Source organism: Eurytemora carolleeae, unplaced genomic scaffold, assembly GCF_000591075.1.
Source record: "Eurytemora carolleeae unplaced genomic scaffold, Eaff_2.0 scaffold490, whole genome shotgun sequence".
Lineage (NCBI taxonomy): Eukaryota > Metazoa > Arthropoda > Copepoda > Calanoida > Temoridae > Eurytemora > Eurytemora carolleeae.
The window spans coordinates 1,395-29,337 of record NW_019396962.1 but is presented as its reverse complement, the minus strand read 5'-3'; the positions used below and the strand labels follow the sequence as shown (position 1 = coordinate 29,337).

The window sequence follows — 27,943 nt, the reverse complement described above, 5'->3', positions numbered from 1 at the left end:
AAGTTTGATATGCATGATGCATATCAACAGACATTCCAAATTTTAAGGACTACGGAAATTCTAAAACATAATATTTTTAATGAAAATCTTTCATTTAATCTTTTTTTATTTTTAGTTTTACAAACAGTTTAATTGAAATATGGAGTAAACATTGTTTATGAACTCCTGAGCTAGAATCTAGATAATAACTACTCTTTCTTTTATTCTAATATTTCTTTGTCAAGAAGCAATGTATTAGGAATACAAATATGTTATAAATATGATTTAATTTTTTCTGTATAAACTAACCATATTTTCTGTATAAACTAACCATATTTTCTGTATAAACTAACCATATTTTTCTGTATAAACTAACCATATTTTTCCTACCATCAAAAGTAATATATTCAAACAATTTTTTTTACTTCAGCATTCATTGTCTCCTGGGTTGAAAAATAGAAGCAGTGGCTTTGGGACAGACAGGTTTCAATTTTTAAAACAATTATTTTTGGCTTATTATGAATATTTGTCTTTGAGATTGTTTTGGATAAAAACAAACAATTTTCGAAATTGTTTTGATACTTTAAAAACAAACAAAAAAATTAAATAAATTTGAAATTATTAAACAAAACAAAATGAAGAAACAAAAACAAAAATCATTTTTAATTTCATTTTTTATTAATCATAAATGCAAAATTTGGTCTAAACAATATTTTGTTACTTTTTAAACATAATTATATCATAATCATCATAATCATTATTATTAAGGGGATAATACATATATATATACATAATATTGTTGAGCTAAACAAGGGGTTGATCTCGAAATGTACAGTGGGAAACTTATACAGTAATCTTTCAGGGACTGAACCACAAGGGGTATATATTTCCCAAACTAAGGTACCGGTCGATTGAGGTCTCAAGTTGACAATAGAATGTTGGCAATACTAGGCAATAGCTGCCAATAGTTGGCAATAATAGGCAATAGTTGACAATAGTCGGCAATAGATGGCAATAGTTGGCAATACTAGGCAATAGTTGGCAATACTAGGCAATAGTGGCAATAGTTCCAGAGGTTTTCTCAAATTCGCCACAAATCCATAGAAGATAATACACGTAGTAGGTATATTTCAATCCTATCAATGTTTTTTTTTTATATTATAAAACATCCTTACTAGTTGAGGATGGTGTGGTAAATTGAGGCGTCTGGTTATCAAGGATAAAACAACATTTAACTTCTGAAATTAACTGACAATTGGTTACAAAGATATGTAAGTCACTAGTTGTAAGGATTTTTAACTGAATTCGAAGTGAAAGGACTGCACGTGAAGATGTTTATACTTTTGTCGGGGGAGGGGGGGAGTGAAAATGTTCGGTTTGGCTGCCGTAGAATTCTTGGTCAAATACGACTTTGCAACGGAGTAAACTCATTGTTTAGGGTTAACAAATATGCATTTTTAAAGAAAAATTACTTTAGCAAATTAAAATTTAATGCTAATAGTACCCTACTTAGGGCATGTTAAATGATTTTGACCTCATAATCTTTTCATACAAGTACTATTTAGAAATATGGAAACATTAAAATTTAGGATGAAATGTCTATTGTTCATGGTCCTATTTCTGCCTGTGGTCTATTCACAATCCCAAGGTTAATATAATTTGATTTAATCTATAAACAGAAGTAACCTAACATTAAACTCTATATTTCACAATTCAACAAACAACAATTTTTTTATTGATTATTTACAAGATAATAATAGCTTCTTCTGAAAAAAATGCACACTCATTATTTAGTGAATTCAGATAGATGCGGAAAAGGATCACTCTCCTGTGAATTTCCTACAGGCCGTATTAGTGGAGGAAAAGATACTTGTTCAGAGATGCAACCATGGCATGCTCTTATTAAGTTTCAAAGTGAGTACTTTATTAGGGGGAGCAAAATTTTGTTTTGAGAGGGTTTGTAATTTTTTTCAAGAGGAAAGTACTGTTTTCAGGATTTTTAGTAAAAAACCTAGCATTTGTTGAGGGGATGGCTCTGTGCTCAATAATATAACAAATTCTTAAAATATTCAAGGTTTGTTCTTGTGTTTAAAAAAATATACATCCAAGAGCTTTAAAATGACCAACATGAGTAAGTTAATTAAACAAAGCACCAACAAATTTCTGTTCTTGTAGTGTCTTTTCATGTATGTCTTAAAGTGGCTGTTAGTCCCTGGTTTAGTCATATTCACAATGTATGTAAAGTCCCTAATTACAGTCTACAGCAGTTCTTTGGATTTCATCCACTATATAGTCCCTTAATCATAGGTCTGTGTAGTCCTAAGTATATGGTAAGTAGTTCCTGGCAGTATTTGACTACTTTTCGTCTGTCCATATAAACAATAATTACTATAATACTTAATACAATACTTTCTGATCCAAGTCCCACTGTCATTGTTTTGTTTGTTGTTTGTTTTCCTCTTATAGTCTGAGAGAGTCCTAATAGTAATATAATCCTTATTATATTTCTTGTTATTCTTCATTTTGAACCTTAAGTTAAAAGTGACTGACTTTCTTTAAGTCAAAAACGAGAAAATTCAAGTAGCAATGATGTGCGAAGCGCCAAAGAAAAATTTTGGTATTTTTTTCTTAATTGACAAAATTTGATAAAAAATAGTCCTCAATCATGATCATGCTTGAGTCAAGTTAGGTGGGCAAAATATGCTGAGGGGGGGGGGTGAAACTCGGTTCACCCCCCTAGTTCTGCCACTGCTCTTATATCTTTTAAAATCCTTTTCTAACTAATATAATATTAATCTTGAAAAGAATGGGGGGAGGGGGAGTTCAAAAACAAACTTCTCATTTTATTTGTGTTTAGGAAAGAGTCATTTGAAATGTGGAGGTGTACTCATCACTGAACAACATGTACTCTCAGGAAAAAATAAAAACTGACAATAAATTATGAGGGGTGGGGGGTTTCCAATTTGACATGCTTAAATTTTTAACTCTAAATGACAAATTATTATATGATATTCTAAAAGAAATTAATAAATTGGCGGATTTTATCAAATTTATTATTTCTCAGAATTGTAATATAGAATATTAGAATAATTCATGCAATTTAATTCTTTTTTTTAGGGGGAATAGNTCTTGATTAGAAGCATAAACAGGAGACTAATAAACATGGTAGTCTTGATTAGAAGCATAAACAGGAGACTAATAAACATGGTAGTCTTGATTAGAAGCATAATCATGAGACTAATAAACAGGGTAGTCTTGATTAGCAGCATAAACAGGAGACTAATAAACATATTAGTATTGATTAGAAGCATAAACAGGAGACAGGTAAACATGGTAGTCTTGATTAAAAGCATAAACAGGAGACTAATAAACAGGGTAGTCTTGATTAGAAACATAAACAGGAGACTAATAAACATGGTAGTCTTGATTAGAAGCATAAACAGGAGACTAATAAACATATTAGTCTTGATTAGAAGCATAAACAGGAGACTAATAAACAGGGTAGTTTTGATAAGAAGCATAAACAACAGACTGATGATTAGAAGCATGAACAGGAGACTAATAAACAGGGTAGTCTTGATTAGAAGCATAAACAGGAGACAGGTAAACATGGTAGTCTTGATTAGAAGCATAAGCAGGAGACTAATAAACAGGGTAGTCTTGATTAGAAGCATAAACAGGAGACTAATAAACAGGGTAGTCTTGATTAGAAGCATAAACATGAGACTAACAAACATGGTAGTCTTGATTAGAAGCATAAACAGGAGACTAATAAACATATTAGTCTTGATTAGAAGCATAAACAGGAGACTAATAAACATATTAGTCTTGATTAGAAGCATAAACATGAGACTAATAAACATGGTAGTCTTGATTAGAAGCAAAAACAGGAGACTAGTAAACATATTAGTCTTGATTAGAAGCATAAACAGGAGACTAGTAAACAAATTAGTCTTGATTAGAAGCATTAACAGGAGACTAATAAACAGGGTAGTCTTGATTAGAAGCATAAACAGGAGACTAATACACATATTAGTCTTTATTAATAAATAGAGACTAATAAACATATTAGTCTTGATTAGAAGCATAAATAGGAGACAGGTAAACATGGTAGTCTTGATTAGAAGCATAAACAGGAGACTAATAAACATATTAGTCTTGATTAGAAGCATAAACAGGAGACAGGTAAACATGGTAGTTTTGATTAGAAGCATAAACAGGAGACTAATAAACAGGGTAGTCTTGATTAGAAGCATAAACAGGAGACTTATAAACATGGTAGTCTTGATTAGAAGCATAAACAGGAGACAGGTAAACATAAACATATTAGTCTTGATTAGAAGCATAAACAGGAGACTAATAAACAGGGTAGTCTTGATTAGAAGCATAAACAGGAGACTAGTAAACAAATTAGTCTTGATTAGAAGCATTAACAGGAGACTAATAAACAGGGTAGTCTTGATTAGAAGCATAAACAGGAGACTAGTAAACATATTAGTCTTGAATAGAAGCATAAACAGGAGACTAATAAACAGGGTACTCTTGATTAGAAGAATAAACATGAGACTAGTAAACATATTAGTCTTGATTAGAAGCATAAACAGGAGACTAATTAACAGGGTAGTCTTGATTAGAAGCATAAACAGGAGACAGGTAAACTTATTAGTCTTGATTTGAAGCATAAACATGAGACTAATAAACATGGTAGTCTTGATTAGAAGCATAAACAGGAGACTAATAAACATGGTAGTCTTGATTAGAAGCATAAAAAGAAAACTAATAAACATGGTAGTCTTGAATAGAAGCATAAACAGGAGACTAAAAAACATGGTAATCTTGATTAAAACCATAAACAGGAGGATAATAAACATATTAGTCTTGATTAGAAGCATAAACAGGAGACAGGTAAACATATTAGTCTTGATTAGAAGTATAAGCAGGAGACTAATAAACATGGTAGTCTTGATTAGAAGCATAAACAGCAGACTGATAAACAGGGTAGTCTTTATTAGAAGCATAAACAGGAGACTAGTAAACATATTAGTCTTGATTAGAAGCATAAACAGGAGACTAATTAACAGGGTAGTCTTGATTAGAAGCATAAACAGGAGACTAATAAACAGGGTAGTCTTGATTAGAAGAATAAACATGAGACAAATAAACAGGGTAGTCTTGATTAGAAGCGTAAACAGGAGACTAGTAAACATATTAGTCTCGATTAGAAGCATAAACATATTAAATTGCATGAATTATTCTAATATTCTATATTTCAATTCTGATAAATGATAAATTTGAGATAATCTGCCAAATTTATTTCCGAATATTACAAAATAATTTGTCATTTAAAGTTAAAATCTAAATTAGATTGCCTATTATATTTTTATTCAGCTTACTTTGAGATTATAGAAAGAAAAAAAATTGAATTTATTAATGTTTAAAAGTAGCACAAAGGTGTTAAAGTTTGAAAAAACGGCTAAATTAATTAAACATCAGAAAAAAAAAATTGATATATAAAACAAAGGTATGTGCACCTTAAAAGCGACACTCTAGTCAAAAATAATGTTGATGATTGTGAATCACCCTTGTAAATATATATCTGTATATCTGGGATTATAAACTTGACATTAGTTTGTTGCAGAACATTTAATACTTTTTCAAATAATTGTTAAAAATGCTTCTTTAAATGAACCCTTCTAAATATCTTATTCATATTATTTATTTTTTAAATTTTTTTTATGCTAGTTAATGTTCCTAATTCTATTCCAATAATTTGAAGTTAAACAAACACTTTCCTTCATAGAATTTTCTTATATAATATCTGTTTGCAACTATAGCTAAAGAATAAGAAGGAAACAAACGAATGTTTTTAAGTCAAAACCTATTTTTTCTTCTACAGCTGCCCACTGCTACTGGTCCAACGGTGATAACTGCCCCGCTAAATTTCACAGTTTCACACTCGAGGGAAAAGAAACAAAATATATTAATAAATTCTTCACCTCCTCTTTTGTTTAGTATTGAACAGTTACTAGCTAAAAGCCTATTGTTTAATTTTTAAAAAGCATTAAAAAGCAATAGCCTGTATTGAACATGCATTGCATTTTGTAATGACTTTTTACTTTTCTTTTAAAAATCTATCAAGTAAATCTTTGCGTCTCTTGTGTAACCTACAGGGTGTCCTTATAAGGGATGGGCATTAGCTAGATTCTCTTTACCGAAACATTTAATGTTTTTAGACTTCTAACATTTCAAAGCTTTATTCTGTAGAAGGCAGAAACAAGCCAAAAACTGTTATTTTGAAAATTTTCTGTCCAGATTCTAATTTACTGATTAGCAACAAAATCTTTCAACTGATTTTTATATCTCCATCAATTTTGAAGAAACAAAGAAGGCAGTCCACATTTTCAAAAGCTCATAAGACACTTAGTCTTTATTTTGAAAACTCTTTGTTATTTATCAACTATTGGAAATTGAAGACGATTTTTAAGTTGTCTTTTAATTCCTACCTTTATTAGGACACCCTATATGTTCATTGTGGCCTTTGGAAATCTATGCAATACTGTGGATTTACAGGATTTATTAGTCAATGCAAGCTATGATTGATACAATGTTTGTAAATGAAAAGATTTCAGAATAAATTTGAATTGTCCATTCTTGCAATAAAACAAAAGGCATTTTTAAAGGAAGATTGTGACTAAAACCAGTCACCCCCCTAAAAATACCCCACCGGGGGCGGGCGCATGAAGGACCCCCTATGCTGACTCTAGTCCTTTCACAACTGGGTTAAAATACAGGGAAACAGGGCACTTTGAAGATGTGATGGTTCTTTTATAAAGCAATGCAGAGATGATAAACATTGCCCCCACTATGACTGTAGAAGGTAATGGAACAAAATAAAAGACTTTAAAAGGCCATTTTCCTGACAAATAGAAAAGTTTAAAGTTAACAAGTTTATCTTTAACCATTAAAGGGTTTTGGCAAATTAATGAACTGCTTTCCTTCTCTTTTTCTATCTAGATAATTGCCGTAACCCTTTTTTTGCTTAATTAATGGAAAAGTTAAGGTCTATATTAAAAGATTAGTTGTACTAAATAAGGTGATCTTAAAAGTTTAAGTTGTAGTATTTAATATATTCCCTTTACTGAGTATACCTGAGCACATTCCCTTTATTATTTTCAAATATGAGACTGGTTCCGGAAGAGCTTAGTAAACCCCAAACCTACCTCGAAGTAACATCCGGTCTCATACAAGCTCTCAAACTTCAATATACAGCTGACCTGAATAGAAGCAACATATTGTTCTCTTTGGATATGTTTGGAGTCATATACAATCATACAACAATCAGATAGCATTCAGATCATCTTCAGACTTCAATCTACAAATTAGTATGGTTCTGCACAAGATAGTTCTTAGTGAGTTCCCAAATATAATAGGACGGAACGTGAGAAGATCTCCAATCTCTTCTCAGATCATACACTAGTATCAGTCCTCTCCATCCTCAGAGGTTTCCCTATAGGAGTTCTGATAATCACAGTTCCTGCTAGCTACAATTCAGGAGATCCATCTGTTATATTCTGAAGAGATCACTTAATAGATCTCTCAGAATCCACATGATGACTTGTCTCAGATTCTAACTCCAGGAGTTCCTATCATCAACAGAATGACCTAAAACCTGAGAATTGGTGCTCATTTGGCCAGCATGTGTGAGCAATGAACCGGTTGGAGTATAGTTGACAGGCCCGGCCTCTAACTCTGATTGGTTTAATTTTGATTTTATTCATCAATTCCTGGAATTTTTTCTCGAAATTTAACGAAATAACGAAATAGTTCGAAATAGCTCGAAATAATGAAATATGGGAAAACCAAGATTTTCTTCAGAATTTGCACAAAATAGCTTGTGTGCATCAATGCTGAAAAACATCGAAATTTCGTGCAATTTTTACTCAAAATGTAAGCAAGTCTTTGCACAATTTTTTCACTCCAGGAGCAGCTTATATATAGGGAAAAGCAGTAGCAAATAGGTTCTTACATACATAGGTAATAACTGAGGCCAGCAACAATGTAAAACTTGACCTCCTAGAAAAAGGCCTTAGAGAATAGGTATAGGGTTGAAATGCATGTTCAAAGCCCAATTTGCCAAGGCCAGCTCACTGAAAAAAATAAATTAGATCGATAACTTTAATAGTTTTGTGCTATGGAGGGTTAAAAAAAAAACGCAAAAAAGGGTTAGAAAAATGAAAAAAAATATTTTTCTAGTTTTAAACAAATATGAAAGAGTGACATATGTTTCTATATCCATTTTTCAAGGGCTTTTTAGAAATATAGATATATAGCTTTATTCACATAAAAGCTATTTTAGATTTTTTCCATGGTGTACCCAACCCTATGCATGTAAAAAAAATTTTTTTTAAATACTTTTAATTAATATTCATTAAAAGTAAAAAATTTCATGATGATAGTGTTAAAAATGAGAGTTCTAGGATAAAAAACTACAGGGGGGGTGTTTTCGCCCTCCCCCCCTGTATACCTGAATATCAAGACTCAGACAGAAAGAGATAGATACCTTAGTTACATTGATAAAAGAGTGTTTCTGAAACTTGAAGCTAGGAACTTCTACTATCCTTAATCAGTGTCTGATCTTCCTGATGTCAATGGTTTATCTCTGTCTCAAATAGTTTAGCCTTAGAAAAATGTCAAGTTATCTAAGATATGAGGACCATTAATTACTTCAAAGTTAAATTGGTTGTGCCTAAAAGAGTACTTAAAGGGACTGTAAAGGAAAAATGAAAGGGGGTATAGACTGAAAACTAATCACTTTAGCTCTCGATAAAAGTAATGGGTTTAGATAGATCAAATTCAGCAAATAAGCAACCAATCTGAAAATGATGATATCCCAGAGAAAGCTAATTGTAACTTAGGTTTACTCCAATTCTAATTTTATATTTTTTATTTCTATTTTTAATAGATTTAACTCATAAAATTATTTATAAGTCCGTATTACTTGACCAGAAATTCAACCAATGGCAGTGCAGTAAAGTGGTCACATGATACAGGCGGAGACACATGACCATTGACCAGTATACTGCTCTGCCATTGGTGATAATTCTGGTCATGTGATTTAAGTTTAAGATTTTCTAAATTTTACATATATGAACTTTCGTATAATTTTAACACAGTTTTATATCAATTTCTCGAGACAGGAACATCAGATAAAACTTTAATGGGTCGCGATCAAGAGCTAAAGTGATTAGCCTATACCCCCTTTCATTTTTCCTTTACAGTCCCTTTAAGCCACCTTCATTCTTTTCTGAGTCTTGTTATTTATGTACCAGGTTTGGAGAGCATGATATTCTGGTTTACTTGGGTGTGACAGATTCTACTGAATTAGGTCTATTTATATTTCTCCTTTAATAAAGTTACTTGATTCTTTAAGAAATTTCTCATTTTGAAAATTTAGAATTTTTCACTTACAAACCCTTTAATTTCCTCCAAAGACCTTTCCTACCATTCCTCCTCTCCCACCTCCATTACTGATCTTAATTACTCACACAACAATAAGATGACTTCATGTAATTGCTGCATGGTTGAAGTGCAAACATCAGGTGTGCGAGGTGGGGAAAGATTTTCTTCAAGTTTACAGCTGATTTGACTGAACGCCGCGTTCAATTATAATTAAGCATGAGTAATGGGGGTTCAATTTTGTAGATTTTGATTAATTAATCGGATCCGGCTTCTCAGCTGAATCTGATCCAATCAAGTAATTAACAGTTCCAAATGATTTATTAAAAAAATGTTCTTTCAATTTTTCATTTTTTTCACATAAAACTACATACATAAATCTACCTATCAATCTATCTTTCTATTTAACTATATATCTTTATAACTATCAATCTATTTATCAATCTATCTATCAATCTATCTATCAATCTACCTATCAATCTATCTATCTTTTAAACAATATATTTATCTAACTATCTACCCAGCAAGAAAAAATACAAAGAACGGAGGACAAAAGGTGAACCCTTAAACATGCTGCAGAGTTGGTTAACTCCACAAGAGGAGGTAATGAGGAGAATTCTCAGTTTTCAGAGGATAAAAGGATTCCTCTGCTTGAGAAGGACAAGAGGAAAGCAGAGTAGGTTTTCTTGCTGGGTTTCTATCCAACTATTTATCTATAGTTATATCAATTTATCTATCTAATATTATGATAAAGTTGTCCAAGTATAAAAAATTAACGTTTGAGGCAAAGCTCTCCCATTCCTTTATTAGGCAATCTTTCTATTTATCCTTTAACTGGCTAATTATATATAATTTGCTAATTCTGGGATTTGAAATTTTGTTGATATCTCTATGAAAATGAATATGCAGCCAGGTAAGCCTATTATCTGTCTTCACAAAAAAATCAGGTCGATTGGTTGACTTTTATTGCCGTTTTCTTCCATTTACTAAGCTCTATGTTAAGGCTTATCAAAATTCCAAAAATTTAGAAACATCTGACGTCGACAAATCAGCAGTAGACTTTAAGAAAATCTTTCCCCGCCCGTGCCATGTAATTACACCATGAAGCATGCATTAATTTTTCATCTTTTCTTTTATTTTGGTGGCCTGTTTTGAATTTAGATCTCACCTTTTTTTAAAACTACTTTTTGGTTTTTGGGTTTATTAAAAATGGGAAACGGAAAGTTTAATCTGGTTTTGATTCAGTTTTTTTTATTTTGTCTGCAAATTTATTGACGGACTTAAAGGAAGGTATCATAGATGTTATTTCAAATGTTCCATCATTGATAGGATGGCAAGTCTAATTCACGATGTACAGCTTTAAACCATGGCAGGTGTTTGGGTTGAATAAAAATGTGACATGGAAAGTTAAAAAAAGGTTTTGAATTTTTTTTTGGAAAATTTTGAACACAAATTGTTGCACAGCTTAAAAAGGAAAGGGAAGGACCAAAGACTGAAATTAAATCTTCAGTCCTCATTGACAGAATTCCAATTCACAACTGTACCCTATGAATATTTTTAGGATATGGAGAAGTAAGAACTCTAAAAAAGCTTGATCTGCACCAAGGTACTAATTATTAATAAAGATTTGATAACAATTAATTAAACAAAAACTGTTACACTATTTTGTTCCAGGCTGGGTAAAAGAAACACAACTAAATGGTATTTTGCAAGGTAATTAATGTTAACTATTTCAAGGGTAGCTTGGTAGTAAATTGAAAAATACCCAAATGTTCTATTTCCAAGCAGCAACTTCGCAAGCATGTCCTAGCTGAGCATTTAGCCCCTAGCCAAATATAGAAATACCACTCAGCCCCCTGACCCATCCTAGCTGTGCCACCTGGCCCAAATGGCAGCCTGTGGCGCCTCAGGATAACTAACCTAACCTTTAGGAAGTTGCCGGTGGGCTGATGCTGAAACAGAAAAGGTTATTTGATGACATATTTTGTATTACCTCTCTCTACCCCCACAAACCTATACAGGAACATTTTAACTAAACTTGGAGCTGCTTTTTAAATTCAACACAAGTTTTTCAAAATTTCTTTTGATTTTTGGTAAGTACAGAAAGATTTGAATTTTAACACAATTTCATAAATTAGATTAGATGAAAATACAATAAAAAACATTCAATTTCTTTCAGACATCCCGCAGTTGTCGGGCAACCAGTTTTTAGAACTGAATACAGAGGCACCAGCTCTCTTTTTAAGTTTCTGAACTCTGTTAACCCTAATAACCCTGCTAACCAAGGGTGTAATGCAAGAAAAGTTAATTTCAATCGTGTATACTCTGCGTAAATATTGAAACCAGTTCTCTTTGGGTGGATTTTGTTAACAAGAATAGATGCAACATGTGTTCGTTTAGTATCCGAGGAGGTTAAAAGCATTAAATTTTGATAATTTTGATAATTCACATAATAGTTTCCTATGACCAGAATATTTTATATAATATAATAGATTTTTTTATGTGAAAGATGGATCCCATGTCAGGCTTTGACATTCATCTTGTGTTTACATTACCGCCCAGAGACAGTACACTGCAGTACAAATGATGTGTACACTTCTGAAATAACTTTCCTTGCATTACATCCTTGCTGCTAACTAAGAATCCATAGCAGGGGTAGTGAGAGGTGTGGGTGCACCACACTGAGGGAGGGAAGGCTAAGTGGCCATGCACCCTGTGGAAAAGTCCCTGAAACCCTGCAGAAACAGTCTCTGAACCCTGTAAGGAGCAAAAAATGTGTTATTCAGTGGGAAATTGCATAATTTCTCCATTTTTTTCAACATATTGCACAAGATCATACAAAAGTATTACTAATAAATGCAGTTTTGATCTTATTTACCGCCATAGTAATGTTTATTTTGTATTCATATTTTAGACTAAAACTTTAAAATGGACCTGCACATCAAAGCACAATGTTTTAGTACTTCAATGATATTTTCATTAAAATACATTATTCTTTTTTTAATGTAGTCCACTGCTTTTTTAATTCCCATCATTAAACGACCATTTTACTCCAAAATATGATTTTTTGCTGTGTCCCCTTTAAAAGTGACCTGCACTAGAATTATTATAACTACAACCGTAAGAAGTATAAATATCAAAATAGAAAAATATTTTGCATTTATTAAGTTTTTCTGCCTTTTCATAATTCCTTTCTTAACAAATTTGAATGAAGAGGGAGCAAATTGTTTTAAAAGGATAATTAAGGAAAAAATTGGGGGCAAAATTTGTTTTTACTGGGTGCAAACAAATTTTTGAGTGAGTGGAAAAGGGGCATTTTTTATGTCTCCTGAAGACTATCATTAGTCTTCCATCATTTTCCCTTAATCCTCTCCTAATGTAATCTCCCCTGACCTTCATGGGGGTTGCGAGAAGACATGCTAAACACTTGCATTAAGCATATAGCTAAAATTGTTTCAACTTCATATTTTCTGGGGGCAATTTTATAAATATTAGTGGCATTCAAAGTAAAATTATATAAGGGAAAGTTGAAAAATTTTGGGGGCATTTTTAAATTATTGGGCGCAAATGTGTTAGTGGAATTTGAAAATGTTTTTTTAATGGGGGCAGTTTTTTGTAATGACAATTTGGTAATGACAATTTGGTAATGACAATTTGGTAATGACAATTTGGTAAGGCGACAATTTGGTAACAACAATTTGGTAATGACATGGTAAGCTCACAAAAGTGACAATTTGGAAATGACAAATTGGTAACTACAAAAAAGAGAATTTGGTAATAACATTTTGGTAACTATAAAAATGTGACAATTTGTTGATAAAAGTTAAATTTAATTAAATTTAATGTTTAATATTTTGCTGTTTCTCACATTATTTAGGGTTAGGTTAGGTTAAGACATTTCTTGGCCGAGTGCTGCGGCTAGGATGGGCTAGGGGGCCGAGCGCTGCGGTCTATTAAAAGTTTAATAATGTGCTGTTTCTCTCATTATTTTGGGTTAGGTTGCCAAATTGTCATTACCAAATTGTTGTTACCAAATTGTCGCCTTACCAAATTGTCATTACCAAATTGTCATTACCAAATTGTCATTACCAAATTGTCATTACCAAATTGACATTACCAAAAATCCGCCCATCGTAGAAAAGGGGGGGACTTGCGCGAAATTAAATGTGCAAAAGGGGAGGGGTAAGATTTCATTCCGTTCCTCTTTCTATCCCATATCATTCTTACTTTCCCTTTCTCCCCTTCCTCATTCCTTTCCCTTTCTAATGCCTTTTCTCATTCCCTTTTTGTCCTTATCCCCTGCCCATTCTCTCTCCTTTTCATGGCCTTTACCTACATTTTATTACCTTTCTTACCCCCATCCTTCTCGACTCCCCTTTCCATTCTCTGCCCACTTCCCCTTTCCTGTTCCACATTTTCTTTCCACTTTCCCCTCTCCTTTTCTCTCCTTTCATTTTCCCCTTCTATTCCCTTTTATCCTTTCATTTCCCCTTTTCTATCTAATTTCCTTTTCCCCTCCCCTTTCCCATTTCACGTTTTTTTCTCTTTCCCTTCCTTTTCCCATCCCATCCCCTTTGTCTTTTCCTCCCCTTTTCCCCACTTACATTTCTCTGTCTCCTTTCCTCTTTCCCATCCCCGTTCCGTTCTACTTTCATCCCCTTTTCCTTCCCTTTCATTTCCCACTTTCCCTTTCTGTTTTCCTTTTCTCTGTACCCTTTACCTTCCGGTTTCCCCTTGATTTGACCCCTTTCCCTTTTCTGTTTCCCCTTTCCTGGATGAAGATAGAGAGAGACACACAGGGCTTTCTTTCAACTTTAAAACCAGGAGCAACTGATGGAGGTCTGAACTCTATGAAGAGCTGGAAACAACTGTACTAAAACGATACTTTTGGTTTTTATGTGGTTTTAACTTTGACAGCATGTGGATTTCATAAAAAATAAACGAAAATTACAACAACAGCAAAATACAACAAAAGGAACTGAGTTTTTGTCACAAACTCAAATTTTCTTATTTCTATATCTTTTTAACCTGATAAACCTATAATATTTCAAACTTTGATTATTCGGTCTAACTGAATTCATAGACTAAAATATCAAAAGCTAAAATATCAAAGGCTTACATCATCAGTTTGCAAAGATTTAGGAATTAGAAAATTTAAGTTTGTGGCTAAAACTCAATTCCTTTGTAGATGAATGTTGTCTAATTGTAGCCATAATAAAGTGTATCCCATCAAAAATTGACAACCAGGACAGCTTTTATTTAAATGTTTATTATATTGACAAGAAAAAATGAAGACACTTCTGGCTTCATTGTTGTCTTCATATTCTATTTTATTTTGGGCCCCACAGCAGGAAATGAAAAGTTATCCATGGCAGTTTTTAGTGTTGTTAAGCAATTATTTAAGCATTACAGTTTAAATAGAAGTACATGTGTATTGTGTAAATATAAATAATTTATTTTGCACACAATATTTAAGATATCGTTTAAATCAGATTATTTGAACAAATTTTTTTCTTTCTTTTTTAAATAAGCATGCTTCAACCAAGCTCAACATGAAATTAGTAGGCTTTAGCAGGTTTCCGGAATTGTAGGTTCAAGCATTTGCCTTAGAGTCTGTAAGGTGAAAAGTCAAGCTCATTAACTACCCTAGTTCTGATCTAATCAAGAGGTTTATTGACACTGTTTTTACATGCCTTGTAAGCTGTTTCTGGAGCTAAAATTAAATAACAAGATTTTTATGAATTTTCAATAAATTTGTTTTATAATTTCAATAACAGTGCGAAAATGACTCTTTGATTTTAAAATTACAACTATAAACTATAAACAAAAAATTTACTTAATTTAGGGAATGATTTAGCTTTGCTAACCTTACGCTCAAGAGTAGATACTGCCTGCACTCACATTATGCCTATTTGTCTTCCACTCCAACCTTCAGGAACAAACATCGCAAACATTTACTTTCTTAGCTCATTTTAAGCAAACTTGTTTATACTGACATCACTACATTTTGACACCCTGTACCTTTCTATTAAAAGTTTTTTATTTCAGTCATTTCTTAAAGACATTAGGTCTCACTAACAGCCCACTATACTCCAAATCATAAGTCTCTCAGATCTAATTATAATAATAATACAATGATAGGTTAAATATATAGGAAAAAGTAAATCACTGTAAACATCTTAGTTTTTGTTCTTATTTTCAATCTCTTTATTTTTTTGTTACCCTATGTAGTGAATTTTGAATATTTGATAACATCAGTCAGTATAAGTTAGGTTTTATTACCATTTGTAAATTTGTCAATATTGATATATTGATGTTTTAGCTAGATTTTCCCCATATCCCAATGCCCCCTTTCCACCTTTCTGTCAATACAGCTCCCAGTGGCGCACTCAACAGCCTTTTTTTCTCATATTTTCGAAAGAGTTTTAAAAATGTTAGGTTAAGACATTTTATTTTCTTGCAGTACTTGCTCATACTTGGAAATCCTACTTTATGGTTAAAAAATACAAGAATAATGGTGCTTTTAGATTTATAAGAACAGTGATGTTGCTTAAAGTCACTTTTTCTCCTAACCCTACCACACTTGTTTATATCTTCAACTCTCCACAATAGTGTCTGAATAGTGTTTGATCAACTAGTGATTGGTAAGATGGCATATGTTGTAGGCTTTGGATTATCAAGGTAAATATCGTTTTTAAAATACATCATCTTATACTGAATGAGCGCCTGTTCTGGATTATCTAAAATGGTAGAAAGTTCATCTCATCTCATATTTCTCTTTTTCATGAATTTGTATTTTTTTTGCTAATTTTGCCTCTCTCTGTTGCTATTGTAATAATAAAAGGATCCCATCAGAATTTAATACAAGTGCTTGAAAAATATGTATTTTGACGTAAAATATGGATTTCATGGGATTTTCAAAATGAATAATCATCATAAAGAAATGACCAATCTTTAATTAAAAAGGGGAACCGAGAAACTATATATTTTAACAATATTTCTTTATTAGTCGGTTAATCCAACCAACAACAAGACTGCAGAAAGCAGAAGTTCAAATCATGGAGTGTGAGAACAGAGCAGGAAATAAGAAATGGCCCATTAGGAAAAATCAGTGAAAAAAAAAAACTAACATTAAAACATTATACTATCAAGACAATGTCATTTTCTAACATTTGAATTTGAATCATTGTTGCCTTTTCAAGACTAAACCCACTTTCCTGTTTTTGAATTTCCCAACTCAACATTTTCCGAACTTCCAAATAAATTACTGAAAATAAAAATTATCTTATGAAGCTTAAATTAACTGCTGAATTATATTCAGAATTTAAGTTTCACACTTTATTTGTTTAATAAGAGAATAGAGTTGATTTAGTTTTGATGTATTTTAAACAATCAATTTCCCGCATTATTATTTAAATCTACGTTTCAAGAACAAAATAAAATTAATATTTTGATTTCTCACTGTCGTAATGTTTTTTTTAATTACAAAAGAACAGTATGTTTTTATTTTCTATTTTGTTTATATTTTACTTTATCAAAAAATCTTGTTTTGTGACATAAGTGTGTGAATACTTGAAAATTGACATTTTTATGAATTTGAGTAATTGTCTCAAAACCAGGACATGTTCCAAAATCGTGACTTGAGCTAAAATGCAGTAATTATTTCAAAATAAGGATATGTTCAAAAATGAAAACAAGAATCATCTAAAACTTATCAAAATCAAAAACTCAGCATGGATTTAAAAATATATATGTTTAAAAAAATAACTTTGCAGATTTGGTCCATTCCTAACATTATAGGTCTGCTACAGTTTATGAATTATTTGTTCTTGTTTTGATTGCATAAAAAATTCATGGAAACACACATTTTACAACCAAACAACCAATTAAGTGGGTTAAAACAAAATTTAGGTTAATAGGGATAAGTTGGTAAGGCATTAAAAGAAGATATCCTGGAGACAAATCTGGGGCTAAATTATTTGCCCTATTTCAATTTTCTTTTGGACTATTTTCTCTAGTTCCATTTGCTCTATTAATTATTTGCTCTTCAGTCCATAGAGCTAATGAAATAAAGAGCAGGTGGATATAGAGCAAAATCCATATAAAGTAAATGATATGATAGAGCAAATATTAAAGCTCCAACAAATTTGTTTAAAATACAAAGAGGAGGATTTATATGTATATAACTTTGTTTTGTAATTTAAGCAAACACTGATTTGTTTAAGCGGTAATCAACTGTGTGCATTAGGTAAACAAACTTGTTTCTGTAAGGTATTGCTAATAGGGCCATTCCATCCAATTGAGTAATTAGTGTCCTGAGCCTGCAATTTAAAAAATTCAGAAAAATACAACTCAGGTGTAGACTGTCATTGAAATATTTGTGGCTCAAGATACTTGATTAAAATTGATAAAAGATAAAAATTGCAACTAATTTTCCACTTTAATCTCTCCTTTCACCTTCTAGTTATTTACCCCACCCCTCTCAATACAACGGTTATGCATAGGGTAAGTTCTGTGTCATTAATTAGGGTTTCTAATGGAAACACAGTTTTTTTTGTTATCAGCACAACTTACACATTTTTGCAGCAAATTTATTTCAGGTGAAGAAACTGACAAAACAATTATTGGAGATACCTGTAAAGGAGACAGGGAACAAACAACATTTACCTTAGAGAACATTTAAAATAAATCAGAAGATTAATTGTTACTTTTAGGCATTTTCTTGAGCATGCCTTGTATTTTCCAAACCCCTTGCTTGGCTCAGTTACATGTGCCATAATTATACTTGCCAGTATACATTTGCAATAAGAAACACTTGCCATAATGGTTACACTTGCCATAATTACACTTGCTATTATTACTTTTGTCAGAATTTTCTAATGTTAAATGACTAGCTGAATGACTCGGCACTGCCCATGGAAAAAAAATTTTTTTTTGAAGAACCTGTCAAATCATTCGTTGGGATGTTTAGAAAGATGAAAATTTCCCTGTATGATAATTGAAGGACTGCAGTATGGTTTTGGTGAATTATATTGGCGTACAAAGCCTAGGTGTGTCAGAAATGATTTTTTTTTGCAAATTTTTAAAAACTTCTATAAAACTTTTTAAGTTTAATTTTTGATAAAACTTTTTGTTCTGGATGATTGCAAATATCTATCTAAAACTTTCTTAAACCGGCATATTTTTTCTATATTCATTAGTTTAGAGTTTGAGTCAAAATAAGTATTAATAAATATTGCTTTATATCGAGTAGATATCCTTAAACATACCGATGTAAAACCTATCAGAAAGTAGGAAAGATTCTGCAAAAAAAGTTGCCAAACCAAACAGAATTTTTATTTTGAACAAAAATATTTAGAACTTATAAAATTTTCCCATGAAAATTCCAAACTTTGGTTTTCTCATTGTTTTAAAGCAGAACAGTTGACGTAAGTTAAGAACCATATTAAGAGTTAAACTAATGGTTTGGGACAGTAACAACTACACCTATGTAGCCAATGCCTTGTTTTCAGAAGTGAAATATTGGAAATATTCGGTTAAAATGTGCTCAGTCTGACAGTACAATACTCTTCCCATAAAAGAGTATCACCTAAACCTGATAGCTCTGAATTGGATTTGTTGAAAAAGTTATTTGTAGTTTGTGGTTATAAAAAAAATGTATATATATGTTTGTTAATTCTAACTATATTTGATTTTAACTATGTCAAGTGTAACTTATGGCAACTGTTACTTGTGGCAAGTGTTACTTATGGCAAACACATTTTGGAAAGTGTAATTATGGCAAAAGTATCATGGCAAATGAAACTGAGCCCATTGCTGTGCACTACAAGCAATTTCGACTCTTGGCATATTTTTGTCAAACTAAACCTCTTAAACTAAGTTTCTGTTTTTAAAGTTTCCACAACTCTTGGAGCTCTGATTCAAATTGATGAAAAAATGATCATTTCTTTATCATATTACTAATGGCAGTGGTTCATTGATACTTCAACTAATACAAATATTTGTTGCTTGAATTATTCTTTAATAGGTAACCATTGAGGTTTTTATGTTTTTTTAGTCTAAAATATCTCATTCTCACTTTGTGAAAATTTTTATATCCAAACCTCCCAGAGGAATGGTGCCAGCAGAGCTTTCTAAGCCTGTTGAGAGAAAGGGCAATATTTGCGTTGTACTTGTATAGAAGTCTAGATAGCATGTATAGAAGTCTAGATAGCAAGGACAAGATATAGTAATAAAGATTAATACAGAAAGAATACAGAAACTCAAAACATCAGGGATGAAGTACACACTGATACATGTTTTAAGGGGGAACAGAGCCTTAAATAGAATTTAAATCAAATACCATAAACTGGTTTTTCACTCTTCAAAAAATGGAAACTGTATTACTCATGGCAGACCTTTGACAATGATAGGCAAAAGACACACTCCCTGTGTTTTAAAGCAATGGGACAGCATGCTTAGCGGTTATTTTTTCTTTTTTTGTCCACGTGGGAATACATGTTAAAAGTGAAGACTATGGTATATCTCATACCTGTTACCCTTACACCCCCATCCTCATCCGCCTACCTACTCAGAAACTGCTTTGCTGTGGAATCTTAATCAAAGCTTTCTGTGAGAGATCATCATTGTTATCATGGGTGTTCCTTTCCTAGGGGGTACATCTAAATTACCTTGAACCTAGCTGAATGCAGTTTAGGCTAGGAGGTCTTTTAATTTCTTTCTAAATTACTGCAAGACACTGATACATGTAATGCAGCTGACAAAGGGAAGTTCTCATTATACAACAATGTCAGCAATAAACCTGCATAGATGGCCGATATCAAAAACAACTGGAATAAATACAGAAACTCAAGAGCTGATATTGAAATACTACAAATTGCCTGATCAGCTCTCGAAACTGCATAATTAAACCATCCGGGGGGGGGGGGGGGTATGCAGCTACTTGAATGAGCAAAACAGGACAGCCAGGAAACAAGAAGAGTGGAAAAATGATTATCTGCATTCTGCATTAAAAACATGTATCAAATAATTTGTTTCATAAAAAAAATAAAAAAAAATAAATTGATAAAGTTAAAAAACTTTGTGAAAATTTTTAAAATTTGATTGATCAAATGGTTATTTTAAAAAGGCCCTGCAAATGTTACTAATTTTCTATTTCCAGGATTTGGATAATATATCTTTGAAGTCTAAACTGCCTAGCCAATAAAGCTATAAAACCTGAAAATCTCTTAGGAACAAAAAATTTTGTTTAGTGGGGGAGGTCTTTTTTGTTTTGATGCAGTCAACAACAGGAACAGCTTTATTTTAAAAATTTTATCAGCTTTATAAATCAATCAAATAGCATAGCATATGTTTTACAAAGACCATCTCTAGAATATTTCTTGAGACCATCTCCAAAGATTTTTATTTCCAGGAGAACAATTCCAGAGAATTTCTTGTAATCAATTCTAGAGAATTTTTTCTTGTGACTGTTTTCAAAAGAATTTCTTGTAATATATTCTGCAGACATTCACAAGATTTTCTCACAACTTAATTTCAAATAGGTAATTTCCTAAAGAATGATTTTTGAACCCCCCCCCCCCCCCCGGATCGGATACCTCCAGGTACCTAAAGCTGGCAACCATAGACTCTCACTGCTTGTCAACCATTCTTTTCTTCATCATCATTCACTTGGATCAATCCATTTAAAGCTCCTTTCTTATTGAGTAGATATGCAAGAGTTGTTTACAGTCACCCCCTGTCCTCTTACGGGTGGTCATAACTGTTAAACCATATGACCACAGGTTTGTGGGGAGTGCTGGAATCGGACCCATTAACACTGAACACCAGTTTGGACATTATTCCCATTACCGGATGTGGACAAGTGTGCTAAACTTCAGTGATCTCTTGATTAGTAAATTTTTCAATGCCTTAACTAGAATTTAAAGTAAATGTACTAACTAGTGTCTATCTATCTATGGGTGCAATCAAATTTTTTTCAATTTTCTTGTTCAGTAAGTATTCAAAAAATTGTTCATTCAGTTTAAAATTATTGATTTTAGAAATTTTGTCCTAAAAAATTGTTTGTTCAGTAAAAAAACGATCAATTTTTAAGTTTGTTTGAAAAAATATTTGTTCATCCGTTTTTTAAAAAAAGTGTTTGTTCATTATACAAAACAATTCTAGAAAAACGAATTAGAAATCAAATGTAAAAAATCTCACAGACTGCTAAAATTCAAAGGATCATCAACAGTTAAAGTGTTTATTTTTTTCCTTAGTTTATTTTCTCTGAGTGAACCAAATTGTTCGATCATCGTTTGTTATTTTTCTGAACAACTCTCTTATTAAAAAAATTAGTTCGTTTTGAAGTTTATTGCTCATTCACAATAACAAGGACCATTTCTATCTGTAATTCTTTTTTTGAAATGACACAGTGATGAAATGTATCAAGCAAAACTGGATTTTGCAAAATCTGTAAATAGGATGTTCAGAGCTTAAAAGTCATTGGATCGGAACTTCCTACAAGCCTCTTAAACTCTTGACTCGAATCTACTCTCTCAGATCAGTATACCAGTGCTCTGGATTTAGGGTACACTGTTCAATCTTAAAAGATTGACCAAATTTATTCATTCAAAGCAAAGAAATATTTTCAACATGAAAAAGATCACATCGAATAAGTCTCAGTTTAAACCAAAAAAAATCATACATAAATCGTAAAAGAATACCTTAATATGCCTTAAGCAAAGTCACAACACAGGTATCTCTATCAAATATCAATGTTTAACTGACTAGAGGAATGTACGCACTGACACTAAGTTTACAATTTATAACCGGTTTTGATGCTGGGGAACAGACTCAACTCTCCTCCGTCCGTAGGGGCTTCACAACTTTTCTCCAGGGTATTCAGGGGCAAGGGAAAATAAAACTTGACGAAAACGTTTTGTAACAAAGGTATATAAGAGCTGTCTTGTATGTAGAAACTACTTACTTGGAATAACATCATTTGGAGAGGATCTTTGTGGAATTACAGGTACATTTATATCTGTGTTATACACAATCTAAGAAATTATCAAAATTATGAACCAGCAATGTGACTGTTGCCATCTATATTCTTATTTTAATTGAAAAAATGCTGGTTTGGATGGTTTTATTTTTATAAATTAAAAAATTCTATAAAAATAAAACAATAGAAAAACAAACAAGAGTTTATTCATGTTTTCACTAAAGATGTAATACACCTTTTTCAGCAAAAATGTTGATCATTTTTTTATCAAAAATAACTATTTTTTTAACAAAAACTAATCCTTTAAAAAAAAGCAAAGTAAATATAATGTAGTTAGGGTTGTTATTTGTTTTAGAAAACGATCTTTTTTTGTTTCATTTATTGAACCTTTTCAAAAATGATCATTTTGTTTTTGGAAAAAACTTTAGTTTTTAAAAACGACCCACTTTTGGCAAACAAATAACAATCGTTTATGAAAACGATAGTTTTTATAAAATTGATAAGCGATCGTTTTGTATACGATTGATAAATATGTTAACAATCATTAACAAAGAATCATCATAGTCAATTGTTAACAAAACAACTTATTTAAAAAAAATGGTAGTTTTTAAAAAAAACAATCATTTTTGAAAAAAATCTAATGTTGTCTTACATGAAGTTAAAAAGTTGTGGGGAATCTAAAACTTCTTAATATTTTCTTTAAAGTTCTGATGTCGGTTTCCTCTCTCCTCCTCTTTTTTCGTTAACAAAGAGTTGTCCTTTAAAATCATTAAGAAAATGAATTCTAAAAACTATAAAACGATTGTTTTGAAAAAAGATTTTTTCGTTTTCGTTTTTTTTGCTGTCGTTTTCAAAGCCAAATGGTAGTTTTTTAACAAAATGAAAACGTTAACATCCCTAAATGCAGATAGTGTAACTTTTTCTAAATTCAAAAGTTTGTTTGTACACCAACTTGCTGATTTCTTTTTTTTAACTTCTCTGATTTTCGTTTTTCCTTGTAAACGGATAACTATAAAATATTGTTTTTGATTCAAAACTGAAGACGATAAAAATATTTTTTTTTCCCGTTTTGAACTGAAAATGATTTTTTTTTCAAAATGACAACATTTAAAAAGAATTTTTTTAAATTTTCCAAAACAACGAATTTTACAAATTTTTTCAAACAACAACTTTTCAAACTGATCGTTTGGAAATTTTCCAAACATTTCAAAATGAGTTTAAAAAAAACAAAAAAAGTGCCCATTTCTACTCAATATGCATTCATGGTTAAACCTGAGTGCCATAAACAGAAACAAATCTTGTTTTCATGCAGTCAAAGGCATATTTAGGGATTTCCTTTGGGGGGGGAGTAAGTTTTATGATATATAACAAATTATGGGTTAAAATGGGATTTGATTTTGATTTCCCAATTGTTCATGGCATTAACAAATTTTACCAAATAAAAGGCTACCTAACTTGCAGCTTTAATCTTCCTAAATTAATTTATGTATCTATAAAAAATAGATTTATTATTATTATTATTTGTATCATCTTCTATTTAAAATGTGAACATGTTATCTTGGTAAATTGTTAAACAAAAACAAAAAATTTACAAAATAAAAAACCTTCCCTAGGGTCACGCGAGGTCCCACAAAAATTTTTGCCCGATTGTTCAGCTGCTTTGACATTTATTGGATTCAAACAAACAAACAAACAGACAAACATCCTGACAGACAAGCTAAATTTTTATCACATACTAGAAATTCTATCCAGGCTCTTAGGGTGCTTCGCTCCCATCTTCAATCTTCTATTTCAATTGTGAACATTTTCTTTGTGTCACTGTAAACAAAACAAAAAATTTCGCGGATTTCATGAAAAATATTTGGGAAATTAAAATTTTTTTAAAATTTACCAAAAATAAAAATATTTTAAGCATTTTTTTTATAAATATTAATCATTCATAAACCTTCCCTGGGTTCAAACAATGACCAACAAAAAGTTTGGGCCTGATCGGTTCAGTCATTTTGATTTTTATTGGATACAAACAAACAAACAGACACCCAAGCTAATTTTATAGATAGATTAAATATTAAAATATTCAAGTTTAATAAAGAAATATAAGGCAACATTTTTTAAGTTACCCTTTGTAGGGCCAAATAATACCATTTTAGATGAGAGATATTTTATCTTTCACCTACCCCACTTAAAATTTACTTTTACACTAGAATCCTAGAAGGGAGGTCTGGGATGCTGGGGGGTAATGAAAGGGGGTATAGGCTTAATGCGATAAAAAAGCGCTTTTGATTGCCACTAATCTTACTTCTATCTGTTGCGTCTATAAGGAGAAAAGTGTTAAAGATGTCTCATACGGAATAACTTAGCGCCCATACAAATTGAGAAAATTGCAGCATACAACTTAGACCATAAAAAATCAATTTAATTTCTAACAAATCATTCAGATATTACAACCTATAGTCATTGATTATCTTTCACCACATTTGTATAAAGTTTATATTTTATAATATTCTATTTTTTTAGAAAACGTTTTAACGGATTTAGAAAAATGTGAGTGGTGCGCGGCATTCTTAGATAGTTGCACAAGCAACAAGAGAAATAATCAAATTCAAAACAAATTAATTAAAAATTAAATTGATTTTTTACGGTCTAAGTTGTATGTTGCAATTTTCTGAATTTGTATGCGCCAAGTTATTCAGTATGAGACATCCTTAACAATTTTCTCATTAGACGCAACAGATAGAAGTAAGATTAGTAGCGATCAAAAGCGCTTTTTTATCGCATTAAGCCTATACCCCTTTCATTTTTCGCGAACACGCCCTTTAAGATTGCAAAAATTTAACAAAAAGTCGTATTTTTTACTACAAGCCACGCACACTTTTGTCATGTTCTTTTCCAAACCGAGAAATGCATCGACAATAAACATTAATAGACTATTTTATGGTTTAGATAGTAGACCTGGAGTTTACACAAATGTGTATGACCACAAAGACTGGATTGAAGCTATGATAAAGGTAACTGAGAATTTATCCTCCATATTTTGATAATGTTTGCAATATAATTTGATAGGTTTAAAATATTTGAAAATGGAATATTTTCTTATCATGACAACAAACAGCTTTGTAAAAGTAAAGAACTAGTTACTTGTTGACCTTTAAAAAGTCAGAAAATATTCTAATAAAGAAATCAGAAAAAAACCAAATATTCTATAACATTTATTTAAGAAAAATAATATTGTTTTGAAATATTTGACCAAGACACAAAGATTGTAAATTGGTTGGTTTAGAAATTAATAAGAAACTATTGACGAATATCAGTTAGAAGGTGGTTGTAGAACTTCATGATGGTGGTACAGATCATCAATCTTGACGGCAGGCTTTCTCACAACTAGGCTTAGTCTAAGGGAGAGAGATTGCGGACTTATCGTGTATACAGGATAATGGAAGGAAGTCTGGTTCCGCCCGGATCTCTGGAACATTGTGGAGCGCGGAGATAGGTGTAAGCAGTGTCTTCTGCTGTTAGTTCTGTATCTGAATCATCATCATGAAGGAGCCAGGGTTGAGACGGAGTTGTGAATGTCTTGAGTGTTTATAGCTGACTGCTGGGAGAAGCGGGAGCTAGGGTGAGCGGGGATTTGACATGTGTGGTGTGTTGTATTGCGGAAATGGATCCTGAGTACACACACATCCAGAGAATTAACATCGGCATTTGAGTTGGTACAATCGTCTTCCTTATTTTTCGAATTTGTTTTAACATTACTATTTATAATTCTCTAATCTTTATATCTTTAAAGCCTGATGTTGTAGACCTTTGACATTTCAAACAAATAATTCTACTTGATCAAATAAGCAAAATTTTGAAATATCAAAGTTTTACACTATCAAGTTGCAAAGATTAGAAAATTAAAGTGTGCTGCGATAATAGATCAATACCTTTAAAACCAAATTATTTAGGAAAATGGTTCAGACAACAAGTGTGCCCTAAGGTATGATACTTTTTAAAGATTATTTTTTTATAGAAAAATAAATTGCTCATTTATTTGAAAATATGGCAATATAGTTAGCGACTGGCAATAGTTAGATTCGTTTTACAACATATTTTTTAATATTTTTAGACTTGTGAAAGGTTTTACAACAATCTGAGAATGGTCCAACAATTTCAAATTGTATGCTGTAGAAGTTTGCAGTTATCAAAAATAAATAATTGTTATCTTAGGTAAAAATGTAAGGCAAAAACAAACCATTTGCATGTTTGATAAAAGCAAACCTCTACAGAATAAAGTTTTAAAATGTTAGAAACTTCTCATGTTGTCCTATAACCTTTTAAAAGTTTTAAAACATTAAAAGTTTCTGTATATTGCCCATCCCTATCCATTATTCAATTTTTAAATACGGAACACTGCAAATTATCCTTAATTATCATTCAAAGAGGTTTCGGTTTAATGCTTTGTGCCTAACCCTCCACATTATACCAAATACAGCAAAAAATTGTAATATAATAAATGTGAATTCCAGTCACAAAATCCCAGTCTTTCCTTATCTATCTTAATTACAGAAAACACACTGTATTTCTGTCTTCTGTTCTTAGGGTTTAAGCCAGGTCTTTTCAACACTAGATTTTACTTGTAACTAACTATTTATTGAGACATAAGGTTACAGGTTAAATAGGGTGACCAGTGTAGCGGGAACCCAACTAGTATATGTATATATTTACAAGGTTAATGAACAATAATGTTAATAATCCTTTAGTTGGTTACAAGATATGCTATAAAAATGATGATAACAGTTATAAGTAGGAATAAAGATAAGGTATTAGGTTTTCCTGATATAGTACTTATTGGTTATTCATTACATTCCTTTAAAAGTATTTTTTTTTAGTTTCATCTTTCCTCATTTCTAGATAAACTGAGTTGTTGTAGACTCTTTCTTCATAAGTTTGACACTCTAGATTAATAAAAGAATAAAGTTATTTAATAACTCAGAAATATCTAAAATATCTATAAAATTGTAATTTAAATTGTGTATAGGTCTGGACCAGATATGCCACCACAGGTATTTAATCTATTGCAAATTTGAATATTCTTTAGCATCATTAAGAATCAATTTAAATCCAAACATAGATATATTGAGGTATTTATATATTGTAATTAATTTTAATATTAAAGTATGTGAAGTTTTTTGTCATGTTTTTTTTCTAAATAAAATTATTTGCTGTCGTTATATGTTTTTCTGAGTTCGGTATTAATTCCCTGTTTTAATTGTTCATTAATTAACAAAAAAAGTTTCTAGGACATATTTCTAGCAATTTTTTTCAACAATCATATTTGTTGTGGTATATCAAATGCAACCATGAAAACACACTGTAATTGTGTATACTCCAAACTACACTTTTTGCTTTAAGGAACCAGTGGCTGTGAAAACAACTGTTATACTTCTAGGAGGTAGAGTAGGTAAGTATTTATACTTGTATTAATCCTTCTTTGTGAAACAAACATGCTTTAACAAGCATGTTTTTGCTATGATGAACACTCTG

General features: G+C 31.4%; 1 protein-coding gene across 1 annotated transcript; it reads left to right on the top strand.

The window, feature by feature from the left end:
* Nucleotides 1–409: 409 nt before the first annotated feature.
* LOC111710554 (serine protease 27) lies at nt 410–27,943 on the top strand (the record flags this gene model as incomplete). Its single annotated transcript, XM_023484660.1, is given in 20 exon segments — nt 410–462; nt 1,569–1,627; nt 1,774–1,893; nt 2,837–2,893; nt 5,876–5,940; nt 6,813–6,856; nt 9,309–9,364; nt 10,997–11,041; nt 11,110–11,148; nt 15,281–15,370; nt 16,074–16,116; nt 16,445–16,537; nt 17,661–17,683; nt 18,036–18,084; nt 20,688–20,726; nt 22,392–22,444; nt 25,361–25,425; nt 26,365–26,396; nt 27,438–27,462; nt 27,812–27,943. Coding segments are annotated over 19 exon segments (1,068 nt in total). The 3' UTR covers nt 27,884–27,943.